Here is a 17,320-nt window from a genome sequence, read left to right as displayed (position 1 = left end):
CACAAGGATTGCACCACATTTATGATGTATTGTAGTCATTGTCTGACCATGGGCTCGGTCTGGTTTTGCAGTTTGGCCAATTTAAAGAGGGTGAACTGCAACACAAGAAAAGCACCAATAGTAAGTTATGACTGTTTCTGGAAACAAACAAAAGCAAACGAAACAGAAATTGTATTTTAGTCCTGGACAACCTCTTTAAAATACATGTAATGTTTTTTGTACCTACACTTCTTAGATTCATATAGTATACAAGGCAGACAAACACAAATAGTGACATAGAAGACAGAGTAAGGAAAAAACTAGTACCTTTTTCTTCATAAATCACATCAACTGGTCTGTAAAAGTGTTCTTTTTCTGCTATTAATCCTGTATCAGGTTCCTCATAAATTTCTTCTTCATAGATGGGCTCCTCCTCCTCATAGATTTCTTTTCGGGATTCATATGTTATTTCTTCATATTGCTCTTCTTCATGAGTGACTTCTTCATAAACGTCTTCAGGAGCTTCAACAACATAATATTCTTCAGCTGCTACTTCATATTGCTCTTCAGGGGCCTCTTCTTCATACTCCTGTTCATAAATATATTCTTGTGTTCTATAGATCTCCTCTTCTTCTCTTTCTGGTTCCTCTTCATAAATTTCTTCTTCAGGAGCTTCAACCTCTTCCTCATATATTTCTGTTCTTTCTTGGTAAAGAAGTTCCTTAAAGACGGCCTCTTTCTTTCTATATACCTCTTCATATGATTCTTTATCCTTGTAAGCACTGAGTTCAATAAGTTCTGGCTTCTCTTCCCTGTGTACCTCAACTACATGAGCTTCCTGAACTTTTCTTGAGGCCACTAACATTTTAAAAAATATACATTGATATTAGTACTATTATTGTACCCAAGTGGTTTATTTCTAAAAACACTTGATATTATCTATACAAAAATTGCTATAACTTCCACTGCTCTAAAATATATTTTACTCCTAAAATAACTAAATATTGTACCTGAAACTGGAGTTATCACTTCTTTTTTGGTAACAGTTATGGCTCGTTTTTCCTCTTCTCTAGTTTTTGTTGGAACTCCAGGTACTTTAAAGAGTAATTTGACATTTTAAGATTATGGGACACAAAGTACAAAGACACAAACAGGTTACTTTTAAGAAGAATAAAGAAATAATTCAAAGTAGAACAGGCTTTAAAACCATAATCTACCTGCTGGTGCGGGGGCTTCTACTTTTTTCGAAGCAATGTGTATCTTAGCTTCTTGTTTCTTTTCAATTTCAGGCACTTTAAGACATTAATAGTAAGGGTCAGGACTTGCCATGTACTGAACAACTAGTTCACAGGCATTTTTAATAAAAGAAGAGTCACAGATAGTACAAGAGACACGGAGGAACATTGTGACAAACACAAGACAATACTTAAAGCAGTTGTCCGAGTTAAAAAAATAAATGGTAATAAGCATGGTAATATATTAAAATATATATAAATATATATATATATATATATATATATATATATATATATAAAAAAAAGTTACACTCACCAATCCAAACCCTCTTCATTCCAACACTAGCATCACTGGAACGGAGGGATTTTGAAGGGTGTCTATAAACTTTTTTTGTATTATTTTAATATCTTGACATGCTTTTTAATATTATTTTTTAATCCTATTTAACTGCAGTTTTAATCTTGTTCTAATATTATGTAGTAGAAAGGACATTTCTAATAAATATTTTTTTAAATAACTGATGTTTTGAGAAGCATTGAAGAAGTATAACTATTGAGTAAAAATTTCTGCTTGACTGTATAAACTTTCTTTGAAGCTACAAAATATCACAAAACATATTTCCCTGATGCACAAAGAACACATCTATAAGAATTCTGCAAATAAAGATGGAATTTACACTAGTATAAAACCCAAAGGATGACTTTCTTATATGGACGTATTGTTATTTTGATTTTGGTGTAGGAGACTAAAGTATTTGCTTGTTCCCATAAGCATTATACCTTTGGCTGGTGGCATCTTTTCTTCAGGAACTGGTTTCTTTGGTGCTTCAGGAACTTTGAACATAAGAGTTTCAATATAAGAATATGTTGGGAAAACAGAACAAGTACAAAACACAGACTTCTAATATGAACACTTTGGTAGACATTCAAAGAACAGTGCACATCACTAGTCTAGAAGCTGAACAAATACACACAATGTGTTCTGCACTATGAACCATTTTCCGTACAGGGAATCAGTATTGTTAAGATTAATGTATATAACTTTTTGGTCTGGTATAGGGTTGCTCACTAAATTTATATTAGATATTTGCACAATTAGATGTTTAATATACCAGGTGGTAAAATAACTTTGAAACATGTTCAATATATAAGTTATTTAATGTACCTCTGGCTGGGGAAACTTCAGGTTTTTCAGGGGCAGCTATTGGGACCTTTCCAGCAATTTTAGGTTTCTTAGCAGCTTCAGGTACTAAGACACAGTGACACATTTAAGAAATTGAAACAAAACACTATGACTAGACATATCACAACATATAAAACACACAAAATGATACAACATATCTGGCAGCACCTTCAAAAATTACATTTAAGACGAAGGTTTAAGATTTTTAAGATTATCCAGAACATATACCTTTGAGTGGGGCAACTTCTTCTGTTGTAGAAACGGGAACAGGTACCTTAGCTGGTGTAGGTACCTTTTCAGCAATAGCCTTCTTAGGCTTCTCAGGAACTTTTAAATAGCAAAAGAATTCTCTGATTACTCTATATTGTCAACGTAGAAGGCATAAACATTTATTACATGAAAAAATGTGTTGATACCAGGCATGACAAAAGACAAAGGTATTTATAAGACACACCATACTACATATATACTATATAAGCTTGTAGCTTGTATTATTAATCAAATGACTGCATATTTTGCCTATTTTGCCCTCATTTACTTTCCTCTATTATTTTTTGCATTTAAAAGCATAAATGAATATTATGCTAATATTTCAATTTATATTGTTTTTATGTAGTGTAGTTGCATAGAAAATTATTTTCACATGTGTGCTATACTTAGTGTTAAAGCATGGATACTACCAGGATAACCCTGTTGACTGCATTAAAAAACATCAGTTTTGTTACTGCATCAAAGAAGCATTGCACGGCTTTAGGGTTTGGTTTATTCTTGCAAAAAATCTAGGTTAAGGTACCTTTTGCTGGGACAGCCTCTTCCTTTTTAGAAATAGGTTCAGGCATTTTCTTTGGTTTTTCGGGCACTTAAAAATATTATTTTAGTGTCAGATATCATGAAAAACCCTAGTTCAGTTACATTCTAAGTTAAACGTATATTATTACAATTATGAAAGTATATACCAAAGGCTTCATTTGTTACTTATTCTGCACATACACAATATAAAACATGTATCAGGCCGCAAGGTGGTGAGCCAGTATCTTAGTGCAAATCTAGGAGTTGAAAAAAAATACAGAAAAAGACTATTGACAATAAAAAAGAGCTATACCTTTGGCTGGCACAGCTTCTTCTTTTTTAGGCAAGAAACTAGGAATTTTCTCCTCTGGTGCAGGTTTTGCAGGCACTTAAAGAATATTATTTAATTTTAGAAAGTTGGAATGCAAGATTGAGATTCAAAGAGTTCCTCTATTCATCTTTTATATTGATTAATGCCACTTAATTGATTAATGGCACTTAAGAAGTTCATACAAACAAATATATAGTACACAAAGACATAATCAATGCAATGTGATCAGTATAGGAATGTGTTGGTAAAAAGAACTGTATGAATTCACACAAGCTCATGATGTTGATAGTGGCCATCTTAGAAGATAGTATGGGATTTCTCTTTTGTGAACAGCTTGTACCTCTAGCTGGACGACCTTCCTCTACTCTGGGTACAACTGCTGGAACTTCTTCTTCAGGAACTTCCCTCCTGGGCACTCCAGCCACTTTAAAGACATGATAATCTAATTTGTCTTTACATATACATACCATGTTTAATGCTTAATTAAATAATATAAGTCTTATATAAGCCACAACATAACGTCTTGCTATGCCTTCTACGTTTGACTAGACCCCAAGTTACCTGCAGCAGGAGGCTCTTCCCATTTTGGTACAGAAACAGGTACTTTCTCCTCTGGAACGGGTCTCTTTGGTGCTTCAGGAACTTTAAATATATTTAAATGATAGGATATGAAGTTGCACTGCATTGTACAAACTCAGACTTAAGAGATAATGTTAAACACAGACATTAATTATTTACAAGAATAAGGGTCAAGAGTATGTGGGTCAAGAGTTTCAAGGGTCAAGAGTATGTTATACCTATTGATACATAGCATGCCTCAGGGTTCAGCAAATAATGGGGCTTATGATATTAAAAGAGTTATGATTAGTACTTTTACAAGATAACTCAAGTTGCTACTCCTTACAAGCCAGTGTAGACATGACAGTGTAGTTAGTTATGAACATACATAAACAACAAAAATTTTAATTATAAAAAGATTCACAAAGAGTATTATATCAATAAGAGTAATGTGAACCAAGGTAATTTACATATATTATGCCCAAAATACCTTTAGCTGGAGGTTTCTCAGCTTTTTTGGGAGCAGTAGGCACTTTTTCCTCTGGTACAGGTTTCCTTGGAGCTTCTGGTACTTTAAACAGATTAAAAATATAGTATTTTTATACCTTAGCTAGTGGACAAATGAGGAACATCTATAATTTATATACCAAAGTGATGTTATTTGCTACTGAGATTAATGACTAGAGATGTTCTTTATGTAACTGATTCAGTAGTAAATGGCCCTCGCACATAATTTAGTAAAAGCCCCAGGCAAACCTAAACAAATGCCAAGGCTGTTGAAGGGGGGGGGGGAGTCTGGGTAAACCTGCTCAAAACTTGTTAGAACTTGGGTGGGTTTGACAAGAAAGCCCTCACAAATGTGAGCCCTGCAACTAGTTCACTGGATAAGACAAGAAATATAGATATACTCATGGGTTTCATGCCTTTTAAGTAATCTGATTTTAATTTTAAAGGGGTTGCGCCATAAATGATTGTTCACTATGTTTATTATGATCAAATACTTATGCATGAATTCGTCCTTGGATGGTTTTATTCTACCTAAATTTACCTTATTTGCAGTTTTCTCTTATTCCCCATGGTTGAATCCTACTTTCTGGTTTGTTATGTGTCTGCTGTCCCATCATGCCATAGGGAAATAAGATATATCTTTCCCAGGGCTTTTAATCAAAGTATAATGTAGCTGGAATTCTACATTACTCAGAATTTTGCATATCAAAGGCCCAGGAGAGGCAAGTTTGTAAGTGCAGGTTCTGTATGTCTGAAACGACCTTGTCATTGGTAGATGGGCCCTTCACAATTTTGATAAAAAATGTGCATGAAGAGCTTCTAATTTTTATATTTTTATGTATAGCAGTAATACAATTCACATTTATTCATGTTTCCAGTCTTTGCACATGGCAGTGTGCTGCTACTTTTAGTCCTAGTTTGCTTTAACATTGCAGCCATGGTATCATTCACTTGAATCCTTTTCCCTCATTGTTTGGACATGCCGGTCTAACTATGTTAGGACATGTGACACTAACCACACCCCTTGTTCTTACCAATGATGCTTCCTACATCCTCTAATGCAGGACATAACCTACAGTTAATGATTATCAAAACAGATTTGCCATAGGTTGCAATGATAGGTTAATAACTTAATAAGGCATTTTTTATAAATGGCATTTGGGTAAAGTAATATAACAATGATAACTATTGGGTAAGATACATTCATATTAATGGCACAACCCCTTTAGTTTTTTCTACGGATTATTACCTAAAATAGGCAAAAAAGTTGTCAAAGAAAAGCCTTAAAAGAGCTAGCAGTGATAAAAGTTTCCCTTTTCACACCTTAAGAATGCTACATACAGACAAAAATAAAACAAAATTATATCACACATTTTTACAGCAAAAGATTAGAACAAAAACACGAGAACAACACAAAGCAAACAGAAGAAGCTGATAAAATGTAAACTTTCCCCTAAAGCTGTGGTGTACCTCTGCCAGGTGGTGCCACCTTTTTAGGGACAGCCTCTGGTACTTTCTCTTCTATCAACGTTCTCTTTGGTATTTCTGGTATATTAAATATACATTTTAAGATGGCTATGTATACTATTACAAACATTTGAAACATTCCTGGACACAGTTAGACATGGAATACAGGCAACTTAACCATAAAAAGTAAAGAGACATACTCCAATGTAGAAAAATGCAATGTTAACATGAAACATTAAACAATAATCTTATACTTAAAAGTTTAGGAGCACTAAGATACCTTCTGCTGGGGGTGCCTCCTTCTTTTTAGGAATTAATTTAATTTCCTCTTCTACTGCTTTCTTTTGAGCCTCAGGCACTAAAGACATTTACTTAATTACTTTTTATTCTAGGCATTAATAGGCATTTTTTTCTTGAAAATGTTAAAAGAAAAACCCTTAAATGTATTAATTCAATAGCCATACTATACCTTTAGAAGGGGGAGCCTCCTTTTTGGGTACAGATACAGGCACCTTCTCTTCTGGAACTTTTTTACGTGCTTCAGGAACTACAAATATATTATCTGTGTAAATTTACCTATTTTTAGACTTTCATGCAAAATTGCTAAATTAGATGATGAAGGGGTTGTTATAAAACCACAAGTAGGTGCAAAGCATTCTTGATTTTAACCAATCACATGATAAAGTATTAAAACAAAGAGCACAAACATACATAGTTTAAAGATTACATATGGTGTTCTAGCTATACTGACTATGATACAACAGGGCAAAAAGTGAAAGGAAGATTAGAGCTTATTGCAAGGTAGTTATAAGAGGTTATAGGACAAAAACAAAAGGGTCAATACATTGACTCAACGTACAAACATACTTGTAGACAGCATGTAAATATGCAGTGAAGTTGCAAGCATCATATACAAAGCTATGATACCTCTAGCTGGTGGAGCCTCCTCTTTTTTAGAAGCAGGTACGGGCACCTTTTCGGCAACTTAAAAATAAGATTTAGAACATTTAGTATAAACGTATCATACATACAATACTAATAAGAAGCTTGTTAACAAGAAAGCACAAATAATGAGTGAGCGCTTAAACCACACTCTGTAGCAGAATAATAAGCAAGATAATTAAGAAGGTGCAATGTATATAGACTATCAGTAGGTCTATATACCTTTAGGTGGTGGTATTGCTTCCTTTTTAAGAGTAGTTGGTACTTTCGCCTCAGGTATGGCTTTCTTTGAAACCTTTGGCACTTTAAAGATATTGAAATCCTTAACATATGCTTTTTTAAAACCTAGGTTGACTTTCAGTAAAAAGAAAGAAGTGTTATCAATACCTTCTGAAATTTCCTCTTTTCTAGAGATAGACACAGCCCGTTTCTCCTCTACAACCATCTTCTCATGTACAGTGGGAACTATAGAATTTATAAGATATTGTATTCAACAGATGGTCTTCAACAAAATCATATATGTTACTATGTGAAAACATTCTAAAGATAACTGCTCTAGGAAAATAAAATCATTGAGAAAAATAATGCATGGATAAAGAAGAATCGCTAAAACCCATACCTGTGACGGCTGCAGACTCTTCTACTTGTTGGGCATAGTAGAACTCTTCAGTTGCCCTTTTTTCTGCCACTGAACGTAAGCAAATACAAATTATTATATGTTATCTATTTATTTAGATATATTTGTAATACAGTAGGATTATATTTAAGTCAACACATTAATTTTGCAAGAAGCACATTAGTCAGTTGGAACTCACCATAATAGTTTGGATTAATCCAAAAATTATATAGACCAAAAAGAAATAGGTTTATGCTTATGGATAGCCCTATATATATATATATTTTACTGCTGGTTAAAATGTTAGCACTGTCTTTGAAAAAAGATTAAAAATAACTATCCAACTGGGCAAAGTGGTATTGTTGGTATTGCCATAGCATTATTGTTGTCATTATTTATTAATCCGTGCAATACCCTTTGTCTTACCCATACCTTTTACAGATGTAATTTGCTGTTTTCTACTCATGGAAAGGGGAACCTCTTCTTCTGAAACTGCCCATTGCCGAGCTTGTACTTAAAAAATAATGTGTATATTCAGGACTTAAGCGTTCTCTTGCTTAGGCTACTTTCACACTGGCGTTTCTGGGTCCGCTTGTGAGATCCGTTTCAGGGCTCTCACAAGCCGCCCAAAATGGATCAGTTTAGCCCCAATGCATTCTGAATGGATAAGGATCCATTCAGAATGCATCAGTTTGCCTCCGATCAGCCTCCATTCCGCTCTTGTGGCGGACACCAAATCGCTGCCTGCAGCGTTTTGATATCCGCCTGACGATGCAGAGCCAAACGGATCTGTCCTGATTTACAATGTAGGTCAATGGGGATGGATCCATTTTCACTGACGCAATATGGTGCAATTAAAACGGAACCGCCTCCCATTGACTTTCAGTGTAAGTCAAAACGGATCCGTTTGCATTATCATGAACGTTTTTGTTCATGGTAATGCAAACGGATCCGTTCTGAACAGATACAAGATGGATACGCACCTAAGGCAGGTCTTAAAGTAGCCTTAACCGCAACATGGCACTAAAGGGGTTTTAGCTAACACCGACTATTAATGTTGTAAAGCAGGTCAGTTTCACTTTGTGAATTATTGCTTCACTGTGACGATTACATGTTTCCACACAGTTAATTAGGAGAAAAATGGAAAAATAGTGGAATAACTTACCCCTTCTTGCATCAACTTCTTCATGGACTGGTACAGGCTTGGCTTTATCTTGAAATTTAAAGACAATTATTGAAAATCAGTATGAAAGTTAAATATATTTATCTAGATCTACAAAGAAAGTGATAAGTGAAGATATTGATCTGTCCTTTCTCTCTAACATCCCTTTTACCATTATTTTAAGAGATCCATATAAAAGCCCTAGTATGATTAGCCATTAGTCCTTAATTATGGCTCTTAAAAAGCAAAGAAGAAACCTTGTCTCCAGACGCCTGCTTCCTCTTCTCTGGTCACAACTCTTCTTTCAAACTGCTCATCAATAGGTTTCCTCACAACTGCAAAAAATACACTTTGTTTTCTTATTTGCTTTTCACCTTTAGAACAGTAACTACACTATGTTATATAGTATAAATTTCCAACTGTAGTATCTGCATTATACTAATATCTTAGCAATAATGCTGAAAAATGAATGCATATACCTGTTGGGGCTTCAGGTTTTCCAAGTTCAAAATCGGGGATCCTTCTTTCGGGGATCTCCTCTTCGACAACTTAAGAAAAACAAGTCAAATGTCAAGGTGTTTAATTTAGATATTTTGAGAGATCAATGAAGAGGGTGATTTAATAATGTTGTATATTACAAGAGTCAGTGTGTATAATGTGTCTGTTTTTTATATACACCCAGTAGTTCCTGCCTACTAATATAATTGTGGGTCCAAAATTGTTTGTGATAAACCTTTAACGTCAGACAAGTCTACAATATACAACAGTTTAAGACATAAGGCAAATTGACAATTAATGATTGCCTTTTTGTGATTGTGCGAGTGTCGTGTAAATATTACGATAATGAACGATCATTATGAGTGTTCATTATCAGTGGTTCAAAAATGTACTAGACAAAAGTACAAATATGATAGATTTATCGTATATATATATATATATATATATATATACACATACTACAATATACCTTCTTCATAATATTGTTTCTTTTCTCCATAAATCTCTTCCTGATAATATTGCTGTTTCTCATAAACCTGTTCTTCATAATACTCTTTCTCTTCTTCATAAACATGTCTCTCATAAACCTTTTCTCCCTGGTCATATTCTTCTAAAGCTTCCTCCTCTTCAGCATAAGGTTCTTCAATCTCATAAGCTGGTTTAGGTTCCTCATAAACCTCATAGTACTCCTCCTTCTTTTTGGATACAGCAACAACTTTAACTTCTTCTGTTTTTCTTGGTTTTGAAGGGACTTTAAAAATATGCATTTGTGTTACAAGAAATCCATTTCATAACAAAAACATAGTTAAGATGTAGAGCATAAGAGTGATTGATGAAAAGAGGGTTCTGGTGTTGTAAGAATGTATTATCGACGCCAACATAATTTACAAAGAACTGAAGAAACCGACAAATATGAAGCACATGTTTGCTTAGAAAGGCTTATGTTCAAAGTTGTAGACAAACACAAAAAGAATTTATTAATATAGCAATAAAAAAGTAGACAATTCAGAAGACTGACAATGCAGAAGTCTGAATAGATGGATCTGAGAACTGGAAATAGGTGGATAGACCAAAAAAAAAGGTTTAAATAGATTGGGATGAAATAGATAAAGATAGATTTAAACAATCACTCAATACAAACATCTGAATAGAGATGTATTACAAAGATTGACTGACTGAGTCAAAAAAGTAAGACAGTGATAAAGACCAATGGAAAGATATGTAGTCCAAATTACCAACAAAAAAAAAATAATAAAGAAAAAACTTTTCCAAAGAGTAGAGTTTTTTAAAGTGGTTGTCTTGCAGAAAAAATGTGGGGCAAATGGCCGTAAGGGGATTAAAAAAAAAATACAAAAATAGCTATATTCACTTTACGATCCTGCACTACCCCTATTCCAATGGTTATTGGGGCCCTTGGATCTACTTTCTGATTCTGCCTCGACACACAGAAAATGCAGTGGTAACCCAGCAAGCATTGAAACAGGAGCAGCAGGGGATCCATGAGTATCACTTACTGTATTTTTTTTTTACCCACCCTAAGTATTTTGCCCAAATGTTTCTCATAAGACAATAATAATATAACACATATTTTTATGGTCAGAATACATTACTATATTCACCATAGCACAAGTGTTAAAAAGTGTTTAATGTCTAGTAAGTTCTGTGATATAATTCCAGGCAGTTTAAGAACACTCTAGAGTCTAGAGCAAAAATAGACAGATGTATAACAAACAAAAACGTAACAAGTAAGAAGATGCTCATTCAGCAATAGCATTGCCAATAGAATATTTTAGATACTTAGTTTTACAGAAGTCACGGAACAGTATGAATATGCTAAAAACTAAAATTTTATTAGATATACGCTAAAAAGGGGGAGGGAATTAAATACTAAGGGGAACCCCTATCAGGAGGTGAAAACAACTTAACCTGCGCTCAGAAGACTTTACTAAATAGATCTAGAGCAACAGGGGTGAACCATATGTGATGAAGGGGTGAACCATATGTGATGAACACATACACCTAAAAATTAGACTGGCATGGTGAACAAACGAGCCAATAGTAGAGGTCCACAAAGGTACCCCACATGCACTAGGGGATTTGAAAAGTAACCCTGCACTTGGAATAAAATGAGAAAGTCCCAATGCATCAATGAGTTAATCTGTTTGGAACTCATATGCAGGGATATCAGTCCTCGCTACTATAAGGCTCGGAGAGCTATAACACTAACTCAGCTTCATAGACATTAAGCAGCACTGTTAGGTTCAACATGTTTCTTCAATTTTGAATCATCTGGAGCTATTATATCTGCCTGTAGGTGTACTAAGTTACTGAGTACTGCTGTACCACCGTCATGGTGACAGCCTCCGGTGCTAGTCCGTGAATGGTACTTAGTTTTACAGCCAAACTTGATATTATGTCTTTGGAAGTCTCTTTGTTTTAGTATAATTAAGCCTAAGCAAAGCTTAATACATCTGGTTATATTAAGAGGTTAAACTGGTCCTTTACATTTACCTTTAGCAGGAGTGGCTGGTGCAGGAGGAGCAGGTTTTGCAGGGACTTTTTGTTTCTTTCCAACTACAGAAACTTTAATACAATAACGCCAGTAAGGAAATTTCTATTCTTTTTTTTTTATATATAAATGACTTTGTTCTGCTGTCACTGAATACAGATACCTATTGCAGATGATGTGTGACTACTATAGCAGTGAGTGAAATGGACACATATGAGGTCATGTATAAAGACAGATATTTTGCAGGCCAGTTTCAATATCCCCTGCGCTGCCAGAGGAGGTGCTTAATATATGACAATGTGAACTTCTTCTCATAAATTAAGTGTATCATCTGGAAGTCAGTGTGCCTAGCATGTGATCTACTTCAGCTCATAAAAATGGGGTAAATGATAATAGATGTGTCGGGGCTGATGGACCTGCCCACATCCCACCACATCCTCTTTTTGGAAGTAGTGATGGTGATGTAGACACTTCAAATGGAGGTTAAAAGAAGGCATTGGTGTCACAGTAAATGTCTCCTACAATGTATGTAACAAAAGAGATATATTTCCAATTAATGACACAAATGAGACATAACATACAAAATAGACCACAAAATGAGACAACAAACACAAATCACAGCTCGATACAGCAAAGTAAAAATCTTTCTTCAAGTATTATAAATATGTATTTGATATAAATGAAATGTACTGAAATTTATGTTTAATTCAGTCAGGTGACAACACATATGTGAGATACTCTACAATCCTATGTGAAAAATATTATAATGGATACATGTGAAATTGGTTATATATTAAGCCATGACAAGAGATTACTTACTTTTAGTTGGTGGAACTTCTTCTCCGATATCTGCGGCGACTTTGGTAACCTTTACACCTGGTTTAGGTACTAAGGAAGACATATATGTATTAATCATGATGTAAACTAGATGGGATAATGACTTCTACTTAGCATAAAAAGCTCAAGGTTAATGCAGCCTAAAGAAGTTTTCACATCACAAAAAAGTGATACCAAATTGCTAGCAGATACAATCACTTCCTGATTGGTGGAGGTCTACCCTTTGTGACCCCCATGATCCTCATAAGGGATTTCTGTCCCCTTTTTGAGATCAAGTGATATACCATAAAATTTTAAGACAGGAACATCCCTGAAAAATCTGAACTCTCTGGCTTTGAATTTTATACGATAAACTACTTTTTGGAGGCAATGAGATTAGCCATGAAATAGCACATGTGGTAACTCATTAATTTTGCATGATGACTTTGTGTTTAGTAATGAGATCATTACTGAGTTAATGATGTCTTTATTACATTTGTACTCTTTATGTACCTCTCTTTTGTTTCTTCACTTCCGGTAGTAGAGGAGGAAATATGAATTCTTAGAATAGATAAATAGATACCACTTAATTATGCATGCTTTAAAACTTTATACATATAGCTTAAAAAACTGTGAAAGTAAACCTAATAGATGATATGCCGTAAGAAGTAACGACTACATAGAAAAAGGCCATATTTTGGATTTATGATGACCCATGTGAAATAAGTCACTTTCTGATTTTTTCACATACCTTCAATGATAGCCTCCTCTTCTAAAGGTGCAGGTATATAAGGTACTCTTGTATCTGGGACATCTGTAAACATTAAATAATTGTTAAACGTTTCAATGAATGAATGCAAATTAGTGTATAAGCTACAAACTCAATTTAGTGTGATCTTAAATTATTAAAATGTTTGCCTTACCTGGTGGTCTAATTTCTAACTTCATTTCTGAAAAAGGCAATAGACATTTATTAATTAAAATAAATATAATATATAAAAAAATTGATAAATTTAAATAGTAACAAAAATATGGTAATTATAAATTATAGGAAACTGCAAGTGAATAAGATGTGACATTTATAATGGCAGAACTGGTTATTGTGAGTCGGCAGCTGGCATAAAGTGAGGATGGTTACTCAGACATATTGATTTTCGGGCATAGTTTAGGTGTCCATGATTACAAACCTTTGGTTGTTAGATAGAGTTCAGCTGTGCTTGTGGCTTCACCTCTTGGCTCAAGACTGGCAATTACAGAATACACTCCTGTAGAGTTAAATATTAAAGACATGTTATTTCATATGTATTTATTTATTAATTTATTATGTAATGTGCATAAATCATCTATTTATGAACAATTCCACTTATTCACTCATCAGTGAGGGGGCTGTGAAAACTAGACAGTCCCTTTAAAGGGGTTTATCCATCTTAGACATTTTTGGTATACCCACATGAGAAATGTCATAAGATGGGAGACCTCAATGACCTCCGTCTGTCGGTGTAATTCCCATGATCGTTATTAGTTACAGAACTAATCTTTGAAGGCTCTTGAACTTTGGCACATGCATAATACAGACATTGGATTAAAGGAAAAATGTCACTAATATTGTAATTCCATGACACTAAACTGTGTAAAGTAATTTACACTGAAGAGGACAGTATACTACTACAGAGGGATCTGGATAGATTGGAGGCTTGGGCAGATAAGTGGCAGATGAGGTTTAACACTGACAAATGTAAAGTTATGCACATGGGAAGGAATAATGCAAGTCACCCGTACATACTAAATGGTAAAACACTCGGTAACACTGACATGGAAAAGGATCTAGGAATTTTAATAAACAGCAAACTAAGCTGCAAAAAACAGTGTCAGGCAGCTGCTGTCAAAGCCAATAAGATAATGGGTTGCATCAAAAGGGGCATAGATGCCCGTGATGAGAACACATTCCTACTACTTTACAAATCATTAGTCAGACCACACATGGAGTACTGTGTACAGTTCTGGGCTCCAGTGAACAAGGCAGACATAGCAGAGCTGGAGAGGGTCCAGAGGAGGGCAACTAAAGTAATAACTGGAATGGGGCAACTACAGTACCCTGAAAGATTATCAAAATTAGGGTTATTCACGTTAGAAAAAAGACGACTGAGGGGAGATCTAATTACTATGTATAAATATATCAGGGGGCAGTACAGAGATCTATCCCATCATCTATTTATCCCCAGGACTGTGACTGTGACGAGGGGACATCCTTTGCGTCTGGAGGAAAGAAGGTTTGTACACAAACATAGAAAAGGATTCTTTAAGGTAAGAGCAGTGAGACTATGGAACTCTCTGCCTGAGGAGGTGGTGATGGTGAGTACAATAAAGGAATTCAAGAGGGGCCTGGATGTGTTTCTGGAGCGTAATAATATTACAGGCTATAGCTACTAGAGAGGGATCGTTGATCCAGGGAGTTATTCTGATTGCCTGATTGGAGTCGGGAAGGAATTTTTTATTCCCCTAAAGTGAGGAAAATTGGCTTCTACCTCACAGTTTTTTTTTGCCTTCCTCTGGATCAACTTGCAGGATAACAGGCCGAACTGGATGGACAAATGTCTTTTTTCGGCCTTATGTACTATGTTACTATGTTACTATGTTACTAATATCTGCTTAGTGTACGTGTGTTTATTCTTCTATGTTCCATTAGTAACTTTTCAAAAAAACTTTGATATGCTGTAAAGACATATCAAAAGTTTTCATCAGTCTGAGTGCTGAGACCACCACAATCTATAGAAAAGGGGAGAGACGTCAGAATATTGCTCTCTATCTCCTTGCTGCATGAGACGGCTCCATAGATGTTGATGGGCCAGTCTCGATTCCATCCTCGGCAACGAGGAGAGAGAGCGTCACATGTGTGCGCATCATTCAGCTCATTCTAGAGATCATGGGGGTCTCAGTGCTCCGACTCCCACTGATCAAAATATTTGAGATGTCTGTATAACATATGAAAAAATATTTTGAAAAGCTAGTGGCTCTTTGAAAAAACTAAAACCCACCTTCATCTTCTGCTGTAACATTATGGATAGTCATGTAATGCCAGCGGCCATCACTTCTAAAACTGTATTTGTCACTCTCTTGTAATTCCATTGCTCCTTTGTACCACGTGACCACCGCATCGTCGAAGGATACCTCACACTCAAAGGTGGCAGATTCATGTTCACTCACAACAATGTTCTGAATAGTTTTTGTGAACTGAATTGCTTCAGCTGTAAACAAGAAGGAAATGAGAATATTTTATCTCCCAAAAAAACACACACTGTAGATATATATATAGGAGAGGGTATTAGGCCTTGTATTTGAAACAATTAGATTTGAACACTCACCTTCAATAATGAGATCAGCGGTAGTTTCCAGATTTTCATACTTGCAAGTATATTGTCCTTGATCTTCTGTTCTTACATCTTGGATGATGAGTTTCTGTATCTTCTCATTAACCTCTGTTCTATAACGTCCACGAGGTTGAATTACTTTTCCATTTTTGTACCACTGGGATTTTACATTTGGAATAGAGAACTCACAAACCAATATACTACTATGTCCTTCTTTGATAGACTTCTGTTCAAGATGTTTTTCAACCTTAGGTTCTGTAAAAGCAAATGTGTATATCATTTTTAGTACATTCTAAGACATTTAAGACATTCTGTATAAAATTTATATAAAGAGGCATAGTAGGAATGAGCAAATTAATTCATATAAATCGATTTATTCATCTACACAAATTTACACTTGTGAGGGAGCGTCCCCACAGCTCTAAACTCTCCCTCTGCCGGCAGAAGAGCATGGCTGCACATCTTGTGCAGCTCTGATAATCTCACATATGCATCAGCACATGCACGGATGTTGCTGATTTGTTTTTGTAGGCATATCATACTCTAAGGAACAGTGCATGCATGAGATTATCATGTTATTGCGAGGTGTGCGGCCATGTAAATCTGGCTGCGACGTAGGGAAGCATCATTCAAATGAATGAAACAATTAGTAAGAATGCTCATCCCAAAGGCACAGTTATAAGGAGTGCAGAAGTAGAAGTCTCAATAAAGCCTTGCCAATACTGTACATGGCACATGATAGCTATGGGGTCCTGTTGTACATTTTGCACTGGGTATGCCTCTGAGTTACAAATATATGGTAGACCCATAACATATTTACCAATGACTGTTAATCTGGCACTAGCAATGTGCGGTCCACATACTACACGGTAATTTCCCTGGTCTTCTGGCTGACAATTCCTTATTCTCAAACAATGACAGTCATCTTGGATGCTGATGTCATATTTTTCATTGGACTCTAATTTGACAGTTCCTTTGTACCAGGAGAGCTTGATTTCAGGATAATTGATTTTGATTTCACATTCAAAGACTGCTTCATTCTTTGTCACCACGGTCTGATCTTCAATGTCCTTTATTAAATTGATAGGCTATAAAAACAAAATATGTTAATATCACTTAATTCCTGTAATTCAGCATCATATTTCTGACTAAGTGTTGAGGACATTACACTTACTTCAGCTTGGCTCATTCTTTGTTGGATAAAAGAGACAAGTTCATCAAATTCTTGTTCTTCAGTACGAGATCGTTCCTCAAATTCAACCTCCTAGTAAGAATTGCAAATATATTTAATAAATATAAAATATATATATATATATATATATATTAATAATAACATCAGGGATTAAAATATTAGGGAAAT

General features: G+C 35.0%; 1 protein-coding gene across 50 annotated transcripts in view; it reads right to left on the bottom strand.

The window, feature by feature from the left end:
- The window catches only part of TTN (titin), a 268,613-nt gene that overhangs the window by 143,196 nt on the left and 108,097 nt on the right, over window positions 1-17,320 (bottom strand). For 39 of the 50 annotated variants that reach the window (XM_040441698.1, XM_040441725.1, XM_040441731.1 and 36 more), the window contains 32 exons: window positions 17,135-17,224; window positions 16,781-17,048; window positions 15,955-16,215; window positions 15,628-15,837; window positions 13,780-13,857; window positions 13,516-13,542; window positions 13,344-13,406; window positions 12,596-12,664; window positions 11,779-11,850; window positions 9,737-10,018; window positions 9,249-9,317; window positions 9,027-9,104; window positions 8,773-8,820; window positions 8,040-8,120; window positions 7,611-7,679; window positions 7,379-7,456; window positions 7,214-7,294; window positions 6,977-7,033; window positions 6,519-6,596; window positions 6,330-6,407; window positions 6,053-6,127; window positions 4,566-4,646; window positions 4,079-4,159; window positions 3,858-3,941; window positions 3,500-3,574; window positions 3,191-3,256; window positions 2,626-2,724; window positions 2,380-2,463; window positions 1,995-2,048; window positions 1,197-1,271; window positions 990-1,073; window positions 307-837 (listed from right to left, as the gene is read on the bottom strand). In XM_040441698.1, coding sequence (XP_040297632.1) covers window positions 307-837; window positions 990-1,073; window positions 1,197-1,271; window positions 1,995-2,048; window positions 2,380-2,463; window positions 2,626-2,724; window positions 3,191-3,256; window positions 3,500-3,574; window positions 3,858-3,941; window positions 4,079-4,159; window positions 4,566-4,646; window positions 6,053-6,127; window positions 6,330-6,407; window positions 6,519-6,596; window positions 6,977-7,033; window positions 7,214-7,294; window positions 7,379-7,456; window positions 7,611-7,679; window positions 8,040-8,120; window positions 8,773-8,820; window positions 9,027-9,104; window positions 9,249-9,317; window positions 9,737-10,018; window positions 11,779-11,850; window positions 12,596-12,664; window positions 13,344-13,406; window positions 13,516-13,542; window positions 13,780-13,857; window positions 15,628-15,837; window positions 15,955-16,215; window positions 16,781-17,048; window positions 17,135-17,224 — 3,526 coding nt within the window. The remainder of the gene's footprint in view (window positions 1-306; window positions 838-989; window positions 1,074-1,196; window positions 1,272-1,994; window positions 2,049-2,379; window positions 2,464-2,625; window positions 2,725-3,190; window positions 3,257-3,499; window positions 3,575-3,857; window positions 3,942-4,078; window positions 4,160-4,565; window positions 4,647-6,052; window positions 6,128-6,329; window positions 6,408-6,518; window positions 6,597-6,976; window positions 7,034-7,213; window positions 7,295-7,378; window positions 7,457-7,610; window positions 7,680-8,039; window positions 8,121-8,772; window positions 8,821-9,026; window positions 9,105-9,248; window positions 9,318-9,736; window positions 10,019-11,778; window positions 11,851-12,595; window positions 12,665-13,343; window positions 13,407-13,515; window positions 13,543-13,779; window positions 13,858-15,627; window positions 15,838-15,954; window positions 16,216-16,780; window positions 17,049-17,134; window positions 17,225-17,320) is intronic. The other 11 variants (XM_040441734.1, XM_040441736.1, XM_040441732.1 and 8 more) reach the window with 10 other exon arrangements.

This window comes from Bufo bufo, chromosome 7, assembly GCF_905171765.1.
Source record: "Bufo bufo chromosome 7, aBufBuf1.1, whole genome shotgun sequence".
NCBI lineage: Eukaryota > Metazoa > Chordata > Amphibia > Anura > Bufonidae > Bufo > Bufo bufo.
Note: the sequence above shows the minus strand (reverse complement) of the source record. Positions and strands in the feature narration are given on the sequence as shown.